Source organism: Fundulus heteroclitus, chromosome 13 (genome assembly GCF_011125445.2).
Source record: "Fundulus heteroclitus isolate FHET01 chromosome 13, MU-UCD_Fhet_4.1, whole genome shotgun sequence".
NCBI lineage: Eukaryota > Metazoa > Chordata > Actinopteri > Cyprinodontiformes > Fundulidae > Fundulus > Fundulus heteroclitus.
The window spans coordinates 41,250,285-41,272,201 of NC_046373.1; the positions used below are offsets into that span (position 1 = coordinate 41,250,285).

General features: G+C 43.5%; 1 protein-coding gene across 4 annotated transcripts in view; it reads right to left on the minus strand.

Annotated features, from left to right (window-relative positions):
• Positions 1-21,648, minus strand: part of pvrl2l (PVR cell adhesion molecule related 2 like) — a 476,506-nt gene extending 454,858 nt beyond the window's left edge. For all 4 annotated transcript variants that reach the window (XM_036145796.1, XM_021315647.2, XM_036145795.1 and 1 more), the window contains exon 1: positions 21,329-21,648. In XM_036145796.1, the coding sequence (XP_036001689.1) occupies positions 21,329-21,416 (88 nt within the window). In that variant the 5' untranslated portion in view covers positions 21,417-21,648. The remainder of the gene's footprint in view (positions 1-21,328) is intronic.
• Between the last annotated feature and the right edge of the window lie 269 nt (positions 21,649-21,917).

Below are 21,917 nucleotides of genomic sequence, written 5' to 3' on the forward strand. Positions count from 1 at the left end.
CTCTGCTGCGCTCATCTTTCAGTCGGCTGGGATTACTTGACTCAGATAAAAAGTCAAACATCCCACTTAATAAGACTTAATTAGTCACAAAACACACACAGGATGCAGCGACTCGACACGGAACGCGTTTTCAAAAAAGGCAGAAAATGTTGGCAAAGACTCGAGTGCTTCTGTTAAAACGCTGTAAAAGTTTTAAAGACACGGCGATTAATTTAACCACCATCAATCAGTTCATCTGATTGTTTGTGGGTTTTGTTTATTTGTGTGCAGTTTTAGTTTCTCCTTCCTTTGGACGGCGTCACACCGACAACCACTGCTGGAACAAAAGTGACGTTCCAAACTATCTCATTAGCACGCTCCCCTTCAGCTCCTTTTATTCTGACAGTTGCTTAATTCAATTCCAAACCCATTTAACTTCTCACTTCACACACACACACACACTTTGTACCTCTGGAGGGAAGAAAACCCAGAGGTTTACAGCTCAGACACCGACGGAGTCGCTGCAAAGCATGCTGGGATGCAGATAAAAGAGCCGCCCTCGTGCCGTCAAACACCCTTTTCTCTCCATCCAGTCGTCCAGCTGGGCTGCCGCTCCGCCGCCCGTCAGGACGTCTGAAAGCAGGAAGGCTTCAAATATCCCCCCCCCCCCCCATCCTCAGACGCCTCCGCTTGGATTATGAAAATCAGCCTCTCGTTTGGAGAAGCCCACCACCTGGAAATCGACTCGGGGGATGAGAGGGTGGATGGGTCAGAGGCGGAGGCGCAGGAGTCGTTCTCCGTTTTCCATTACCAACTTTTTTTTCTTAATAGAGTTTTTTTTTTTTTGGAGGTAAGCACAGGCACTGCAGGAGGGAGAAAGCAAGCTGGAGACTGGGTGAAATCCATCTTTTAAGCTACATAACCAGAGGGGCCCCCCACTCTGAATTGCATGTTGTTGCAGACGGTGTTTGTGAAGCCGTTATCACAACTGCTATTAAAGGCTGGAATAGCTCTATTTGCTCAGAAATACTTGCATTCGACTCACGTCTGAAAGTTACCTTTGACTAATGGGAGGGTTAAACATAAAAATGACTATTGAATGTGCAAAAAAAAAAAAAAAAAAAAACATGAGTCAGGCTAATACTGCTGAAATTCGCTGGTGATGACAGGAAACGGCTCACGGCTGCACAGCCCCCAGCTTCTCGTACCAGTTTGTCAACTAAACGCACACGTTTCTAATGAAACAGTATTTTTTCCACGGTTGAATGATCGTATCTCCCTTCCTGGTTTCACGAATGAAAAGGATCAATGGTAGAGAACTTAGCAACAATCCCAGGTTACGGCTCAGTTAAAGGGTCTTTATGGAGAGAGGCTGAGATGCTAACAGTTGATGCTAATGTTTCCAAAAGAATTCATTTTTTGATTAATCTTTCCACATATAATCAGAACCACGATTTCCAAATACTTGTTCAGCTTCTTCCATCGAGTACGTCAGCTCTTCTGCCAAGTCTCATCTTGTCTACTCTTATATAAGACGCAGGAAAGGAATGAGAAGCTTTCATAAGCCGCCATCCACTTATGGCGTTTGCATTAATTGAGATAATGGCATTAATTCCTGTAATCCACCTATGACTTCAAAAACTGTTTTCCCCCGCAGCTTTTAAAAAAAACTGCATATCAGAGAAGCGGAAAACTTATAAAAAGCAGTCACAGCTCTAATTTTATCCGTGGCAAAGTATTTGTTGCAGGAAGAAAACTGAGAATAAATGTTCATTTATTCACATGTTTCTTGTTTATGGGCGTCTTCTTGATAAAAATGAACAGTTCTGTTTTATTCCGTCTAATCCGGAACACGTTTCTCCTACATTCCAAGTTAAAAAGGTCATTTTCAGGAAGGCATTGGCAGAAAATGGAAACTTGTTACAGAAAACAGAAATGCGGCACTTTCAAGTCTCCAAAGAGAGAAACAGTAATCAGTATTTGATTAGGGGGGGGGGCTTTCAATCACAGCTGTTGGCTTCAGGTGATTATATTAGTCTTAATTTATTCCTGTAAACACAGACCGACAGTTTCGGCTTGTTTCAGCAGATAAAAAGCGGCGCGGCCTTCTTCTTCTGCAGCCGGTCTGCTGGACTCGCTCTCCTGCATCCAGCTGGACTTCAGTCAGGTGGGACGCTGCATCCGTTTAGGAGCCGAGGCTTTGTCAAACGTCAGGATAACTGGATAGCAGCAGCCGGGCGGTGTGTGTGTGTGTGTGAGGAAAGGATGGAGTGTGTGTCTGTTTTCGGTCTGTCGCTGTGACTCACATCATCGGCCGTCACACTCTTTGTGGTGACTGCAGCTCTGCAGCGAACAGAGGGACCTTGTCAGGACCGCTAAAAGCTTCAATCCTGACTCTGCTCTGACTTAAATCTAAACCCAACCTGAAGCCAGTTTAAAGAGGCCGCAGATTATGTGTCAGAAAGGGAATACGGGCCCTGTGTGTGTGAACCCGAGTACTACAAAAAGGGAACTGAAAGTAGGTAAACTTTTCTTGAAATGAGTGTATTTTCCTTGATTTGAGCAGCTAAACAAGACTATCTGCCAATGGAACGAGTATTTTTACCTCTAAAATATGATAATTAGATATCCCGCACTTGAAATAAGATGATGGAGATTAATTGTTCTTATTTTAAGTGCAAAAAATCTTATCCCATTGGCAAATAGTCTTATTTACCTACTCAAATCAAGGAAAATATACTAATTTCAAGAATATTTCACTTACTTTTAGTTCCCTTTTTGCAGTGAGGCGGCCACGCCTGTAAACATCAGCGCTGAACCTGACTCTTTGTTCTGGGGAAAACCTGAAACCTGCTGGACCTTCATATTACTCATGATTACAGAGCAGAGGCTGTTTTTTTTGTTTTTTCTGAAAACGAGCAGAGCTCTGCGTGGGTAATGTTTGCAGAGAAGCGCGAGCTCGGCGGAGACGTCGACGACACGCGGGATCAGAAGGATGACAGATGTTCACTAATCTGTTTTTGCTCTTTCATTCTGTCTAATTGAGGAGGACTCGGACCGGATCATCCCTCAGAAAAAAGAGAAGAGACATCACGGCAATCCTTCTGGTTTTGACTGACAGGTAAGAATGTCTGCCCACCAAACGCAGCGGGAAGCAGAAATAATGAAAGGAGGTATGAGACGAGAGCCCACGGGGCCCGGCAGAGGAGCCCCGGCTCATATCTCCAGTCACTCCACAATGATACACTATTAAAGAAGAAAATAGAAAACCCTGCCTTTGAATGAGCGCCGTAATTCTATCATGCAAATGAAAACGTTCGGCGGAGGACGGGACGTCTGCTTCCATCTGGAATACTGAGCGTTTTAATGTCAAAAGGGACGTCCACCTTTTGTGTGCGGAAGAAAACTCAATTTCGGACTCGCGGGGGAAATCTGCCGTGTGAATGGCGTGAAAGGACCACGGCAGACCCGGCCTGCAGTTAAAGAGCTCTGACTTTATGGTGCCGCTAAGACAGAGGAATGAGGGGAAGCTTGTTCTGCAGCTCGAACACCAAATCTCTTAATCAACAGCTTAATTAGAGCGGGATGTGGAAGTAATTAATCAGGTTTAGCAGCGGCCACCAGGACGAGGGGGGGGGCTGTTTGTGTTCGGCTGGATCAGAGCGGATGGGACGTCGGGACAGACTGACTCACCATCCATCTGGAAACAAATGACAGAATGGATGTGAGTCCACAACACAAGGCTGAATTGTTCCCAGGGTCGTCTTAAACGGCAGCTTCATCAGGAGCCAGCCCTGAAACGGGACCGCTGGTCCTGGAGCAGTTTGAGGGCTCAACCTAGGGCTGGACGATATAGAAAAAAAGCTTATCGATAAAAAACTGTGCATATTGATCGATATTAATAATTATTGAAAATATTTAAAACCATATTTTATGTGCAGCACTGCTTGGACATTTTATGATATTGCTAAATGATTTAATTTTAATAAAGAACACAAACACAGAATTCCAGTTAAATCTTTATTTAACCAACTTTTTTAACCATAATAGAATTTTTTTTAAAGAATAATAACTTAAGAGACCTGAGTTATGTCATTAAATACTGACAAAGAATAAACTAAAATGACCAGTAAAATGACCAAAATAAATATACCAATACAATTTTATCACAAAGAAGGGAGCCCAGTTTAGCTGCTATACCTGCTTTGGTTTGGAAGAAGCTCCGTAAAATTCTCCGAAGATGACGCAGAATCGCGTGCTCTGTGTTGTGGTTTGAGAGGGCGGAGCTTTGTGACGGCGTGCCTGGGTCCGCGAATACGATTGGTCGAGAGGAAGTAGCGACTGTAGCATCAACTAATATGATAGGCTGAAAGGAAGGAAGGAAAACTCTATATCCAACTTTTATCGACCCTATTTTTTCCTATCGCGCCACACGTCTATCAATTGATATATATTGTTATTGAATTATCGTCCAGCCCTAGTTCACCCCCCCCCATCTTCCTCTGCAAAACTATTCACACCCTTTTAACGCATTCTTTTTTATTTTATTTTTATTTATTTAACCTTCATTTAACCAGGAAAAAATCCCATTGAGATTACAAACCTCTTTTTCAAAGGAGTCCTGGCCAAGAGGCAGCAAAGTTAGATAATGAACAGAGATACATCAAATTAAATCACAGGTACATAAAAAAAAACATGCCAAGTAAAACAATTACAGATAATTGAGGCTGTTTCAAATTCTTTCAACTTAAAAGCATTTAAGGATAAAAACTCAGTCAACTTCCAGTCTCTTTGTAAACAAGGAGATGCGTAGTTAAAGGCCTTTCTTTGCTAGCTTTGTGCGGGCAAAAGGAACAGTGAGCAGTAGCTGATGGTTGGACCTCAGGGCATAAGAGGCCACGCTGTTCTGTGTAAGTAAGGTACAAATGTAAGAGGCCAGTAATCCGTCACAGTAATGCAACAGTCAATGGATTTCATGGAGATTTTATGACAGATAAACACAACAGTGCATAATTGAAGGAAAAAGATCATGCTTTTCAATCTTTTTGCTAATGATAATAAAAATGTAGCATGTATTTGATCTTCATAATCATCTAGCACTAAAATTCCAACAGAATATGCTTACTTTTGTGGTTGCAACCTGACAAGACGCGTAAAAAACAAGGAGAAGGTACAAATATTTGTGCGAGGCAGTCCATGTTGTCCCCAGGGACGCATTAAATTAACCATTTATCAACAGCTAATGTAGCCTTGAGCCACATCTGTGAAAGTCAAATGCAGGGAGGATTTGAATCCTAAACCAAACCTAACGCTTTAATCCGCGGCCCAACGTTCACGGCATTTCTTCACGCTCCGCTGCGCGCGCGCAGGCAGCAGGCACACCAGCAGACTCGTGATGTCAAAGTGGGCCAAATTAACTTAAACCCATCATCCCAGAACTTTCCTTCCTGCAAAGACAGAAGCAAAACTCTCTGCTCTCATTTCCTCTGACTAATTCACAAGAGCAATCTGTTGGATGTGGCGTAATTAACGCTGATTTATGGGTTCTTGTATCCACTGACACCTTTTTAGCTTTAGTTACCGTTTTGCTAAGTGACACGCTGACTCCACATGTTCTCCCCAAAAACATGGAAGGTCAGCAATCAGAGAACATGCTGAAAAGGAGGATTCAGACGTAGGAATGAACTATAAAAGAACAGGAGTAACAAATCGAGTACGTCACGGCCCAGTCGGCTGTAACGTAGTCGATTCTCGACCTGCAGCCTTACACTTTTACAGAGAACTGCTCTGAAGCTAAATGTTGGCAATTATTTAGTATTAATCAATTAATTATCAGTGTCTGCAACTGTTGCAGCTATACCAGCAGAGGAAACGCCTCTCGCTTGTAAAAAGGAAACAATGTTGAAGGTCAAACAGGAAGTTCCTGGATGGCCTGGGAACATTTCTGCTCTGCTTTGCATCAAATCCTCTTGGTTAGGGTGGAAAAAGCGCCACGGCCGGGCGTTAAAGCGCAGAAGAAAAGATTTTCATGCAGAAAACTCTGCAGCCATTTCCATTTCAGAGGATCCTGTGATTGTTTTTTGCTGTTACCGCAGGAAACGCTGCACGTCAGAAAGTGACGCTTTGAGGGTTCCCCGTGTGTTAAAGGCGGATCGTAGAGAGGAAGGGTCTCTGCGCTCCTCTAACCTGTGGTTAGAGAGGAACTTCACGCTGCTTTCTGGGTTTATAGTCCTGCTGCCATATTTCAGTCATTCAATAAAAAGAGAACACAAGAAGAAGACCCTCCAACCTCTCAGATACTGAGAAATCCAATCATGTTTTTTTTAATCAGTGGCATTTGGGGTCTTCTCCGTGTTATACTCTTCCAATATGTATCAACAGTTTGGGGAATCCGAGGTCTTTATTCCCCATTTAGGCGTCCTGATCAGATGCCTGAACCCCCTCAGCTGACTCTCTTTATTGCAGAGGAACAGCAGATCCAGCTATGAGCTCCCGCTGGATGATGGAGCTCTTTAATTTGAAACCCTGCTCTCACCTTCTCAGTCACCATCCGTCTCTTAATACCAAAAATGAAGGCCAAGGCGTGGATGGACCAGGCCGGCCATTTTGGCTCAACTCTTCCGTCAGCAGGACAGACCAGAGCAGCCACAGTGGCAGCCATGGGTCCGAAGGAAGACACCAGGATACCTGACCTGCTCCGACTCTGATCTCCAACCTGCTTTAGGGCACCAGCAGCAAGCCTCTCTGAGAAAAACACAAGCTTTTTATTTTTGCTGAAGCTGGAGCTGTTAGTCGCGTGGCCTCACAGAAAAAAAAGGTCCTGGGTTTAAAACTGGGCCTTCCTGTGTTGGATGTGCATGGAGGGGTTCTCATTGGTGACGGTGTGAATGCATCATTTGTCTCGTCTCTCTGGATTGGTCTGTGATGAACTGACAACCTGTTCAGGGTGTGCCTTCCTCCCATAGACAGCTAAAGGTGAGCACCAGTCCTCCAAAACCTTGTAATGTTGAGAGGGAATTTAAAACCGAATGGCTGAATCATTGTGTTAACTCACGATGGGCCTGTAAAAAAAGGGTGAAAACAACAAAGAAGTGCAGAGAAATTCCAAAAAAGTAAAAAAAAAAAATAAGCAACTGGATTTGTTTTTCGTAGTTGAAGACAATATGCTTCCTCTCCAGGAAGCTTTCTCAATTCAAAAAGTCTAGGGTAATGTGGAGTACCAAGCTTTATACTACTGAAAAAAAAGTATAAAGCTTGTTACTCCAAATCACTCCAGACTTTTTGAATTGAGAAAGCTTCCTGGAGAGGAAGCGAAGCGTCTTCAACTACGAAAAAAAAGTCCAGTTGTTTTGTTTTTTTACTTTTTTTGGAATGACCATGACCTGGACGACTGAGAATCTTCACCAGCAAAGTGCAGAAAAAGACATTAGAAAAGGTGCCGTAAGCAGCAGGACTGATGAACCGTAGATCTGCATCACGTCTGGTGCCGTTCCTTCAGTTTTTAGGGTGCAGCTCGTAGAAAACCCTCACTTGAGCCGCCACTATTCCCACATCTGCTAACGAAGGCTGACAGGGAGCCGTCGTCAACGCGGAAACGTGGACCGCTCCCCGTCACTCAGCAGTAGACGTGCGAGTCGGTGCCAGGAAAGAACTCCTGAACCACGCAGCCTGACAAACCTAATTGTCACGTCCACGTCTTCTTCTTCTTCTTCTTCTTTTTTTGTTTTTGCTCCTTACATGCAGCTGCTTTGTTTGCCAGCACATCCAATTCGCTGGCAGCCAGGTTTGAAATAACCGCAACCCGTTTATTGAAAAATGACAAAAAAATGATCCAATTACTCCTGACATGCATGGTAGAATGAATGGTGGGGGGGGAGGAGAGAATGTGTCGGGAAATGGTCTGTAACTTTAAATGACAACGGTATTTTGTTTTAATGTGCGTGTGACTTGCATGAAAATGTTCAGTCAAACAGAGACGTACGCGTAAATGAGAAACAACGCTGTCAGAGTGGATCCACTTAATTAAGATTACTGCCATCAACAGAGAGAACTCTGGGCCATGCAGCCGGTTGTAAGCAGCGACCAAGCAGGAAGCAGAGGGAGGGAATCCTGGTCCTCATCCTGCTTCGGCTTACATTTCATCTCCTCCTCACCTGTCGGGTTACCTGCTGACCTCCACAGCTTCTTCCCAACGGTCTGCAGGCTGCAGGGAGGTGGACAGGCGAGCTATTTCAGGAAGCAGAGGCACAGATGAATCAATTCAGGTCTTATTCTTTCCATGTTCTATATGCATGGCTACAGCGAGGTGCCGGCTTTCCTTTCTCTTTCTTTTTTTTTTTTTGGAGTGTTGACGTTGCCTCACCAAGCGGTCAGGAGCATTTGTTAAAAGGGTTGATATTTGGTCTGACCTTTTCATGCCTCGTTTTAACAATCTAAAGTCTCCTTACATCATAGTCCTGAGCTTTCCCCCCCCCCCCCCAGTTGCTGCTTGGATAACATGTTTAATATCGTAACAGAATGTGTTGCTACATAGTTAAGCTGGAACAGCCTTCCAGAAGAGATTAAAAACTTCTAAAAGCCTTGCTCAGTTTAAACTAAGGTTTAAAATGTATGCAATGAATACGTGTTTGGAGGAAAGAGGCTGATTTTACATTGAATTAATACACAACGTACTCATTTATAACCTTAATATTGAAAATGTCTGTTTGATAGGAACTTTAAAGGAAGATGCTGCAAAGCTTGGTTTTTTTTTCTGGCTGACTCCCTTTAGGTCTTGTTTCTTTGCTGGGTTTTATGTTCAGAGGGGAGATGTAGGATCAGAGAGTTTTTCTTTTGTCTGTCTAAGTTTGTGTTGATTGTCTGTGTGAACACTTCTAGCGTAGAGATGGCCGTTGGATCTTCTCTTCCATCCTTTTTTCAAGTCATGCATGTTTTTTCTTTGCATTATAAAAGTGAATATGGATTATTTTGGTTTATTATGGTCAACATTAGGCAGTTCAATAGGGGGGTATGTGAATATGTGCAGCATCAGTGAATCTGATGAACTAAAGTAAAATCCAGACACATTTTTCTGACATTTGATCATTTAGTTCAATACATATTTTGCATCCAAATGGATCTAAACTAGGAAGGTATCATCAGAAACCAGAACAGTCACTTAATTATTTTTTGGTATTTTTTTTTAAATGTTCTGGAAGTTGTTTTGCAACTTCTTCCTGACTGATGCATTTGTACACAGAGACCCTTTGAATCCTTTTTTAACCTTTTAGTACTCAGCTTTCTAGCAGACATATAAAGGGTTAGAGAATGAAAATTGACTTTTCTGCATTACACAGAGTCCAAGTATCCATCTAATTCAACAAAATTATGGCATCGCCAGGAGAAAAAGCAAAGTGGCACTTTAACAAAGGTGTAGATTTTTTAAATCCATTGTAGGGTTTTAATGCAAGCCTGACATAACCACCTACAGCCCTATAGCAGCTGAACACATTATCCAACCAGAAATAAAGACAACCCCACAGACTGCAGGGCAGCACAAAGAAAATCTGAACCGGTGATGAATATTTGCTTCCTGTAGTGAAAGAATGAGGATTAAAATATAATAAAGTCGCTTTTAGAAGACAATGGACGACCTTTCCTGCGCTCGTAATTGGGCCGGGACAGGAAACTGACTTTAAAGATCACGGAGACTTCTGGGATCCTAACTTCCTCAGTTAGGAGAGAGGTTTCACTCCCAGTGAGATCACCCCCAGTCAATAAAATATAATAATGAAGATATAATATACTGGATTTGTTTTTAAGATTACATATGGTAGCTTCATGTTTATGAGCAAATCTTTGTGTTTGAGAGCAAAGGCAACAAACTAAGAAGGATAAACAGCAGATTTTCTTAGGAAAAACCTCAGCTGAACCAGTTACCTCTGCAGGAATCATGTGACCGAATTATATTTCATAAATGGACGCATGTTTAATGTACTCATGATTTATGAAAGACTGACATGTGTAGAGTTTCTATAATTCAGGATGGCATCAGTCCAACATCATTTCTGCATGAGTTTGAATTTGTAATTTTTTTTATATATATATATATATATATATATATATATATATATATATATATATATATATATATATATATATATATATATATATATACCCATATAACTTCCTGCAAAAATATTCACACCAGTTCAGCTTTTTTTATATTTATCCCCATTCCAACCAAAACGGTCATTGTATTTTATTTTGGGGTCTTATGTGGCAGACCAACACAAAGCAGTGCAGAACTCAAGTGGAAGGAAAATAAAAGATATGTTTGTTTTTTGAATAAACATCAGGAAAGTGTGGCATGCATTTGTATTCCATTACTCGTTCACATTTGGAGAACCACCTTTCAGTAAAATTGCAGCTAAAAGTCTTTCTTGGCATGTTTCTATCAGTTTTACTACACATCTAGAGACGGATATTTCAGCCTAGAAGTCCAGTCTCGCCACAGATTCTCAAAATGACTTAGGTCATTCGTTTTCCACCACACAGCATTTTGCTTCCAGGCCAAATCTGGTCTTATCTGATGTGAGAGCCTCTTTACATATTTTCTTGCATCCCTACATAGTTTGTTGCAAACCCCATGGCTTTGTCCCAACAGTAGCTTTCATCTTGCCACTTTCATATAAAGGCCAGATCAGTGGAGATCACGACCAATACCTGCACAGAGTGAGCCACCTGAGCTGCTAATCTCTGCAGATCATCCAGAGTCACCAGGAGGGTCTTGGCCATTTCTGAATAATGCTTTCCAGTGTCGTGTGTAAGTCCACAGTTGTGCTGCTTTTCAGATGCACTTGATTTTATTTAGGAGCATCAGAGTAAAAGGGGCTGAATAAATATGAATCATGTTCATATTTCATACTCATGCATTACTTTGTGTTTGCCCATCACATTAAATTCTGGATGCAATTGGACAACAAGTGAAAAACGAGGGTCGTTGCACAGAAAGTGAATTTATTAAAAAACAAATCTGACCAACTTCTACATTTCCTTTACATTTAGTTTTCAAAGAACGTTCTGACTGAACCCGGGTTTGGCTCTAATCACACCGCTGTACTGTTTAATTGCAATCATTTCAGCTAATTTCATTCCACCTACTCTAATATTTCATCCCAACATACTGCTGATTACAAACAAATGCTGTGGGGGTGAGACGCAATCCGCTTTCTGCATGAGTAATGTCAGCTCTGCTGGGTCCCGTCGTTGACATTTTCGATTGCCGTCTCTCATTAGCGCCTGAACATCACCGCGGCTGTTCCCTTCGTACCTCCGTTTAGCCGTGATGTAAATTCCGAGTTGTAAATCTGCAAACACGGATCAGTTCGGGCTTCCTGCGGTTCCCCCGGTTTAGCCGTGGCTCTTTCTCTCTCCCTCTGCAGGAGGAGGCCCTGCCTAAAGGCTCCGTAATGATGCAAGCGAGGCAAACAAATGTTAGCGCGCTTATTAAATCGCCCACATGGGTACAACAGGAAATGTCACAGAGTCACGTCGCAGCCTGATCCACTGCTGCACTCCCACACAGAAGGTTCAAGCCATTTCTAGCTTGTCGCCAGCAAACTGGATCTGGGAGCAGCGGAGAAGGACTCGACTCTGAGAGCGGAGCAGAGATGCTTGTCTAAACAGTTTCACACTTTCTGAATCCCTTCCCTTTCCAAACAATGAGGGCTGGAGGAGCCGCAGAGAAGAAGGGGGTGAGGGTGGGGGGGTGGGGGGGGGGGGGTTGCTGGCACCCCTTTTAATTCCACCACAAGCTGATCCAACAAAAGGGCCTCCACTCGGGAGCTGGGATGGAGAAGCAGCCAGCCAGCCTGGCTCGAAGCAGGTCGTGAGGAGAAGAATGGGAGCGAGAGAAAGAGACAGAGCGAGTGAGAGGGGAGGAATAAAGGAAAGCGAAAATGAAAGGAATGAAAAGCCTGGAAAGCCCCGCTGGAAGTTTTGTTTTTGCCACCCTGCGTGGAGGTAAAAGTAAAGCCAGAGAGCGGAGCAGCGTTGACGCAGAATAAAGGAGAATTTGTGCCTCCCCCCCCCCCCAACATCTGCAGAAAGCAGCAGCTTTCCTCCGGCCGTGCCTGGATCAGCACCGACGTGATTCATGGCTCCGCTCCTGTTGCTTTGCTGAGTAATCCCTCGCCCTTCTGACACCTGTTTGCCCAAGAATCACAAAGGGATGCCAAGGTGTTAGCCATGATATGGTTTATTACCAAGAGTCTGATGTGGAATTTGCTTACGATCCCTTTCCCTCAAAAAGACGAACTGAAAGGGAGGGAAGGAAAATTTGCTGACCAACTACAGATGGATTTCTCAGCAACTTGTGGAGGCTGAAGTGATGGATTAAAAGCAGCTTTGTGGGTTTTCAGCAAGCTGCAGCCACACAGGACCCAAAATCCTAACCCTGATTCCTGCAGACCAAGCTGAAGAAGAAAAAAACGTAAGGCACACGTTGGTGCAACAAAAGAATCAGGAAACATCTAAACCACAGAAGAAACCAGCAAACAACCAGAAAAACAGCAATAAGCTAATAAATCTTTATTTATTCCATCATCCTATTCTGCATCTGTAATAGGTTGTTCAACAGCAGCATACAAAGAAAAAGAAAATCTTAAACCAGGACATTATCACTTTCAAACAACTTGCTAATATGCATTATTATTAATGTAATGATCTGATCTGTATGTTTCTGACCTCTTCCCCAACAAAAGCTACACCAAGCAATCCAAAGTGTGCATGGCTCCCAAAAATCTGCACAGAGTCATTATCAGTTTAATTATCAAAGTCACCACAAGAACCAAAATGAAACTGAAACAAATCAAACCGAAACTCAGCCAAATGGATAATGTTTGGTAATTAAGCTGTGAAAAAGCTGTAATTAGGGGAAAATAAGACACTTTATTCAAATCAAAACAAGTTGATACAGCATTTATCTGGGCAGGAGGGGTCAAACGTGACGACTCCGTGTGAAATATGACTAAATGTGAACAATGTATCTCAATCAGCTGCAGCAGTTTGTTCTCATGGGGACGATGGAAACGCTACTTTCACCCCGTTACTGTAAAAGCTAGGGTTGGCAATTTTTCTGGAAGTTTTCCCAAATCCCTTTTTTAATAACTGCGCATGCGTAAAACCGTCTTCAAGGGGATCGTGTGAAATAAATCTCCCAAATCCACTCTGGTCTTATTTCCTTCTACCCTGAGGCCTTCCTCTTCTTCTCATAAACATGAATGCGTTTCACTTCTTGTGACTTTCAGCCATGTTCAAAGTCTACGGTGAGAGCAGCTAACCGCTAAGCTAACCACTAAGCTAGCTGCTAAGCTAACCGCTAAGCTAACTGCTAAGCTAACCAGATACATAAACATTAGAAGTGCGCATGCGCAGTCAGCAACGAAAACTCAGAAGGAACGAGTACGGACATTGGCGTTACGTGAGCTCCTCAGAATGATGGCATGTGGGTCAGCCAATAGATAAGGACGATTTTAACCAGTATAACAAAGAGTGGTTCTGAACCACATTACTAACTGTAGCTAACTGTATCTCTGGTTGATCATCTATCATTAGTCAAGGCGACTAAGAGAGAAGCGAGCTTTCATAAATGAAGCTAGGACTGCTGAACCACATGGGATGTGGAGTCCATTGTACATCTTGTTTTTTTATTGCATTAAACAAACTGGCAATGTGTGAGGCAGAAAAAGTCGTATTTTTGACAAGCTAATGTTATATTTTGAAAGATTACATCTTCCAAACCATCAAACCGTATAAATCCTTTTATTTAGATGCAAGAAAGTTCAAGAGACGACAGTTTTCTCCAGCTGCATCAAGCACAGAGCAGCACAGTCTGGCCCCTCCCCCACGTGTTTCTGTGCACGGCCAGCCAGCTTGCCGGGGGAAGAAAAAAAATGGGAGTAACATTTTTCACATGCAAAGAAGACAGACAAATGTGGCTCTGGAAATATTTCCAATCGGTCAAAACAGAATGATGGAGTGGAAATCAAAGCAGCGCTTCCCATCGCTCCTATTAAAGAGATCGTTTCATATCTACAGTCAGGTGGCTGCGAGCTGATTGGACGGCTGTTTTAGTCCGTAAGATGGCCATCGCTGTAGCTCTCTGTAATATTTACTAATCGTTATGAGAATGTCATAGCATAACCTGTTATAAAGGAAGGTTCCACAGACAGATCTGTCCACTGAACAGATCCACAAACTCAGACAACCTGCTCCATCTCTGCGCTCCTCATCAAATGTTTAATGGCAGAAATATGTTGATGTGTCTAAATCCCAGACGCTCTGTCCTCACTACATCACACCCCTGAGCCAGAAAGCCGGCTAACCTTCACTGGAATCGACTTTTTTTGGCTTCCTCGTGACTTTGGAGGCCCAGAGGTGTGACAGGCGGACGCCCCATGTTGCCTCGGTTCAGTCAAAAAACAGACGGCGAGAAGGGATCCAAGTCCCAGCATGCAGTTCTCTGCGAAAGAGGTCACGGACCGCTGATGTTAGAGCTGCAGGAGAGAACCCACGGCTCATTTTAGCCCTAAATTCAACCCACACACTTTTTCGGTGCATCCAATTTTCATTATGGTTTATTTGAAATTTAAACTCTTAAAGATTTCTGGTAGGATCACATGTAAGAAACAAGCCCACAAGCAAACAAAATGTTTCAACAAGTATTAAGTATTATGTTGGGAAGGTTAAGCTTCTTTACATGTTCAGACATATAAATGCACAGATTAGAATCAGGATTACCTCCTGGAGGAAAATGACAACCATGTAAAAATATTTCTCTCACATCCAGACCTCAGAGAGAACTTTTCCAACTTTCACAGAATCCGTCTCAAACCTCAGGGCTGGATAACTAAATATGATTCAAATTGTGTTTCATCATTTTTTTTGGTCATAAATTGTTTAAATTGCAAAACTGCAGCCTGTAGGTTTTCTTCCAAGAGCTAATCAGCTGCTTCATTATGTGGTGAGGAAAGGTCTGAGCCACAGCGAAGAGCCGGACGTAACCGGGCCGCTCGCAGATGCAGGCTGAGCCTTGCTTGGTTATGAATTTTAATTAAAGCAATAAAAAGGTCTGCTTTTCCATCCACTTATCTTTCAATCCATCTCATCTTCTGGATGTCGTCCAGGGGCGGAGCGGACAACGGTTTTTAGATGTTTTCTCTCTCCTTGAAACGTTTTTCTGCTCGAGGAAATCCGTGGGAAGTCGTTTTACATATTTTTGTAGAAAGATTAAAATAAAAACCTTTTCCACAGATGTTCCAAAGTCCTTTTTTTTTTTTTTTTTTACAAGTCTCAGGTCTCTAATGACTGATATAAGTATTCTCTCATCAGCTCCACGTCCTCCAAATCTGCTGACACAGAGACTTGCTGTGTGTTATGAATTCAAATCACGGCCATCAGCTCAGAAGACGGATCTTAAGACAGACATCTTCCAGGAGAGGGTTCCTCTAAGAGTCCTCAGAGAGAGGAGGGATGGTTCAGCTTTCTTTATTAACCCACAAGAAACATAAATATGCATTTATGAGTGAAGTCAAATAATTTCTTAATAAAACAACTTCATTAGGGAAAGAAAAAAACTAAATGTAAGCGTGTTGATTAGGAAATATATCCAATAAAGGCACAATGTAGTTAGAAAAAGCGAAATAATACTTAATTTTTCCCATAATATTGTTGTGGTATGTCAAACAATAAATAAAAATAAAAAAGATTGACAAAAGATGTATGTTTTGATCGGTGGAAGGATGTAACTTAAAGGGACAGTGCGTAACTAATTTGGATTTTAATTAGCTAAAGTCAAGTTTTGGTTTTATAAATACATATTCTGGAAAAGTCTCATAACCTTATGTCAAAGTGGAAAGCGTTCTCATAACTTAGTTTATAATACAAAGGTGTGGGTCCACATGGAAGGGAAGAGAGTTCCAGCAGTGAGATAATCTAATTATTACCTGTTTTAAAGTTTATATAATAAATATGTTTTCCCAGAAACCTTCAGGAATCTCACCACAGCATTAAGTAACAGTCAGACTGTTTAATACATAGACATGTTTGTTGGTTTCACTTTATATTCAACAAGGATTGATGTCCAATTCAATTAAAAGCTGTTCTCTTGAATAATGATATTCTGATTAATTAAAGAAAAAAAACAGTTCAGTGTCTTGTTATTAATACCAACATCTTTATCTACAGGCCATTTTTGTTGCTTGTGGTTAATGCAGAGAAAAGTCTAAATTGCAATATAAATTGCAATTATGGTTGAAATAAATCACTATTTTGATTTTTGGTAAAACTACACAGTCATAACTGCATGTTTGATAATAGAGAGATGCAACAGAGCACAAATGATATTTACAGCCCCCATTAACTAAGTGAACATGCTAACAAGTTCATTAATAACACCTTTCACAGAAATAAAAAGTCTCAAAGTGCAGTCCAAACCAATTCCTATTTAAGTTAAACACGGTTTAAAACAATTATAAACTAAGAGGAATCAGAAGAAAAGGAAATAAGTTCATGCAGGGATGCTACAGACAGAAAGTCTTCTGACCACTCCTGGAATGCGTCGCACACATGCAGCGAAATGCAAAACAACACGGCGCAATGAAAAGCCGACCATGAGTCATTAATGACTCTCGATAATCAGGTCGCCGCGCCGCAAGGGCGATAATCATCGGCCGCCTGCTCTCCAAGTGATAAGCTAATCAGCCGTTCGTCTCCAGCGAACCGACGAGGGGACTCATCATCGTTGACATTTCAGAGCAGGATTGAGCCCAAAGAGCCGAGCCTCTGAGGAGCGGGGGGGGCACCTGAAGTGACTTAATTATCACCGCAGCAGAAGGAGATCCACTCAACCCCGTTTTACCCTTTTTTTACTAAAGGTTAACCTGCTTCTCCCAACATTATGGCTTCTCTGCTGCATTTAACATGTGTTGCAGGGGGGGGCACAGAAGATGCATGGGTGGGCTTCAGCTCTGTTTGGATAAATACGGTTTTCATAACCAGATTTATCAGAACTAAAGATCAGAGAAATATAAAGGCGTACCACTTCTGCTGCAGCTTATCGTACCATCAGCGTCTCACTCCCACGTCCTGCTGGGACACAATATTTTCAGGCGCAAAAGACAATTCTGTCAGCGGTTGCCTATGCCAGGAGAAAGCGACGTCTACTCCTCCTGCAGCGAGACAGTCGTGTTGTTGCTCGCTCAAATTAAATCATAACCTGTGGGGATGCTGTCACCGCCACCTGACAGCTCTCCAGCAAACCGGATGTAGCCGGGGTCTCGGCTGAGCGGCTGTCATCCTTCCACCAACCTGTGCAGCTCAGCCTGCGGCGGAACGAGGTCCCCCCGCGCATCACGGCCCTCCGCTACGTCTGCACACACGGAGAGAGAGCGGCCGTGCAGCTAAGTCCTCCGTCCGTCCGGGGTCGAACCTTCACCCACCAAGGGGAAAATAAATATCCTCGTGCAACAGATGCTCCTGCTAGATGCAGAGCAGAGGCTCGCTGGCCTGAGATACCCTGCCCTCCCCGTCCGCTCTCATCTCCCAGGCACGTCTCTGCGGAGCGCTAACGTGAGAGATGACACCCCCCCCCACTCCGATATGACCCATCTCCTGTCTCCCTCTGTGACAATCTGGAGGGTAGGCGCCGACAGATGATACCAGCTACACCCAGGTGGAAACAACAGCAGATTTCTGCTGACGGTGAACGGGGAAAACAGATTCTTATGCCAATACCTGCAGGCCTGCTGTCAGAAACGCCGCAGCTGGCTGCTGAGGCTGGACTTTCAGCCGAGATGGACTCATCAGGCTTGATTGGCAAACAACAGATTTCTAGTTTTTTTCTTTCTGATGGAATGAACAAATGCAAACTCATTTGTGTAAACACTTTGGATTCACCCTGTGTCTGTAAAAAAGGAGCGCTACCGCAGGTCATTCATTCCTGCTGCTATCAGATTTTACAATGCTGCACTGTAACTGTGACCATAACTGTAATAACTAATGTGCAATAACTAATGTGCAATAATCTAATTAATACACTGGGCCACAACCCGTGCAATAATCCTGATGTAGTGACTTCTGCTGCTATCAACACCTGAACATAAGTCAGAACACATGTATGTATGTATGTACAAATGTATACAATGTATATGCACATATATACGCGTAGGTACGTATGTATGTAGGGACATAGATATATGTATATATATATGAGTATATATATATATATATATATATATATATATATATGTTTATATATATATATATATAGACCACTATGAATGTAAATAAGACACCATATGCCCATTCCTATTTCCCTTTTTTTGTATTTTTTGGTATTCTTTTTGATCCATTGTATATATGAAGATTCACCGTATATAACTGAATGCACCTTTCCTACTCTGCACCTTCTTGTATGAGCCGATGTGACGAGTGAATTTCTCCATTGTGAGATCAATAAAGACTATCTTATCTTATCTTATCTTATCTGTGATCATGTAGGAAGAGGCACTACTTTTTAGGAAAAGGAAATACAGATTTGTACCATTTATGCATCAAAGTCCAAAGATTTTACACTCATCGCACAACCAGAAACGTCGTGTTGATCCATCTTCAAACAGAGACTTCATCAGTCAACAGATTTCCATCCGTGTCTGACTGAAAACAGTTTCAGTATTACAAACAAAACAGCTGCACGGTCTTCAGATAAGACCAAGTTTGTGCTAAATCTGCCCATCATGTCTCTAAAGCTCTTTTCAGAAACCATGTTATGATTTGGCATCAATGAGGCTGTCAAGGAGCCTTTCTGTTGGTGGGCAAATTCACTGCACCCCCTCAGCAAAGCTCTGCAAATAAAGTTCATCTCTCACTGCAGTAGCGTAATTACAGACTGAAATATGTCAGAAGATCCTACCTTTAATCTGAGTAAATCTTTTCAGTGCCTACGGGCTGAGTCTGCCTAATGATTTGAGTTAATTGCACCATGTTTTAGATCATTATACAGCTTAAAGACCGGATGATGACCCAGTTTCAGTTCTTTTCTGGCCGAGACCATCAGAATCTCATCTGGTGGTCTCGAGAAGAGCAGCAGACCCTCAGCTTCACCGATCCGTTGCCATGCAGCTGTGGACATGGAGTCCTTATCTCCTAGCAGACCGAATCACAAAACAGACCGGACCAATCACAGCGCGGGAGGCGGGACTTTACCATCTCAGCAGCAGAATTACCCACAATGCAGCACCGCTTTTTTTGCTACCATAACAGTCAGGAAACATATGGAGATTTTTGTTGCTTGGTGCTTTGGAAGATTAAGAAAGTGCATGAGAACAAAACGTGTTTTTTTAGACAAAAAATAATGTTCACTGGAGAGTTAGCTCGACGGTAGGATATGTTCCACGGACTAAAAATGTAAAAAACAGTTTACAGTTGGAGTTTTTATGCTCCGCAGCCATTGGTTCTAACCTGATGACGCTGACACCGTCAGTCCCGCCTTGGAAATCAGACCCAACCAGCTCCTTATCAAACTGATGCGCCATGGCCAGGCCTCTTTTCTTCACCATTTGTTTCACAGCAGATCTACATGGAGTGTTTCAAGCTGAGCTCTTGTGCACACAATGTTTTTTATTGTTTAAAATAGAAATAGTGTGTTGCCCTTTCACTCTTCATCCAGAGCAGTACGGTGCACATTTTTTTTCCTGACAATGGCACGACTTCCAAACTGGTTCCAGAGTGGAAGGATTCAAAGCGACCCTGGTCTTCGATGTGTACGCGGGAATAACAGCATCTTCCGTATGGAGGAACTTGGGCACATGCACAGTATGACTTATTGGCAACGCCATTTTAAACATGAAGTGTTTGTATGCATGCACAAGTTTCACAGAACATACTGCCTACTAGTGGTGTGGTGAGAAAATCACAGTTTTTAGTGTTTTTACTAGTGTCCTGTGCACAGAGATTGCATTTAAAAAGGTCGGGTAGGTGTGGTAACAGAGATGGGAAAATAATCCCATTTTAAATGGATAGTTGTCGGACAGAGAGCCTGAAGAGCTGAACCTCAGTCTGATCTGACCAAAGTCCCAGTAGTGTTAGCCAACTGGGACGTAAGCTTTCCTCTATGCATGATTCCCAAACCACAAGGCATGAAGACGTGTCTCACTGATTTGGAGGCTTTGTGATTTTGTTTTTGTTTTTACCTCCTTTTCCAGTGCTCTCCTGTCTTTCCCATTTTGAGGCATAATTAAGCAAAATGCTTGTAATTGTTTTTTCTAAAATCAGGAATTCACAGATTGAAGCTTGAAATTGTCTCCAGGAGGAATAACCTGCATCTGTAATGTTGTGTGTGATTTAAAAGGGCTTTGATTTCCTGGTTCCATGTAAAAATAAAATTTAAAAAAAGCCATTTTTCTCACATGAACACCAGATTATTCATTCATAGCGTTTCCTTTGACTGTTTTTGGCTCGTAACTGTGCAGTTTGCAGAGAAGCTTACCGAACCCCGCTGACACCATCGGCAATGTTGATCTAACAGAAACGCATCAGTTGGTGAACACGTGTAAACGCAAACGAAAACGATTTAAACAAGTCAATTTGATCCAATCCGCTTACACGCGTCAGTTTCTTGCTGTTTTACTAACAGATTTATGACGGGATAGTGCGGCTGACTTTAGTGCATTTTTTACCTCCAGACTCCGTTTGGAAATGTGCCATTTTTCTACCACTGTGACCATGCAGCCGTGTCTTCACCGGTTAATTATTCAAGCAGGGTTTCTAAGGGGGCTCTCGCCAAGCGTCTGTCTGCAGGGACGCACGAAGCGCAGGGGCCCAAGCAGCTCCCTGCCATCACCCTGTTGCTCTGAACCAACAGAGCCGGCGTGCAGCATTGTTCCAACGGGCTGTAATCAGCAGCTGTCCCGTTTCAACGCTCTCTCCCTGCAGGTAAACACGGACTGCAGGTCAGCCGCGCACGGAAAGGTTTGTAGAGGCTCAGGGAGGATTAGGCTTCCTGAGCGGTCACCTGCCGACGGAAGCTGCCAGGAATTAGGACAAAAAGCACACCACGCCTCGCGTGTCAAGACACAAACTGATACTCAGTGGCGACCTGGTGAAGGGAGAGGCAGGAGCATAAACTTTTACAGCCGCTCTGTTAGTCAGGCGACAGCCAGACGGCGCACGGAGACGTGACGGTGGGCAGGAGCGGCGCAGCGCGGCGCGGCGCGGCTGGAAGGTCCGGAGATCAAGCCCCGGTTCGGGGGCGCGCAGCGCAGTCAGAGTCGCCCTCTACTGAGACACGGCACGGTTCGGTTCTCCTTACCTTGAGCTGTCAGGATGATCACCGCCGCCACCATCCAGGCGTTCTTCCCCGGGGAGCCCGGCCAGCGCGCTGCGTAACCTATCGCCATTCTTCTGCGCCGAAGACCAGCTGGAGGTACAAATCCAGAATACCGAGGCGTGCCAAGATCGGAGTCCGAAATATTCCTCTTGCTCACAAAACTTGCTGCTCAGTTCAGATCGACTGCTTTCAACTTCTCTCTGTCTCCCCCTGTCCTCCCGCGGCTCAGCGCGTCCTCCTCCTGAGCCCGGACCGAGCGCAGATCCTCAGAGTCTTAATACCGGGAAGGAGCCCGACCCCTCCCCCGTGTGGCCCGGCCGCAGTGCGCACAGGTAGCCGGCGGCGGGTGCCCGTCTCTTGGTTAGCGGTGGGAACGGCAAGCGGAGAGCAAAGTGTGGACGGAGTGCGAGAGAGGCGCAGGAGCTCCGTGGGTTTGATGCGCAGAGCAGAGAGGGAACATCCAAGTGATGTCAGCAGAGCGTCACCAAGAGGACTTCAGCCGAAAAGCGGAGAGATCCTCAGACACAGAGAGAGAGAGAAAAAGGAGAGGAGAGGCTGCAGGAACATGTCT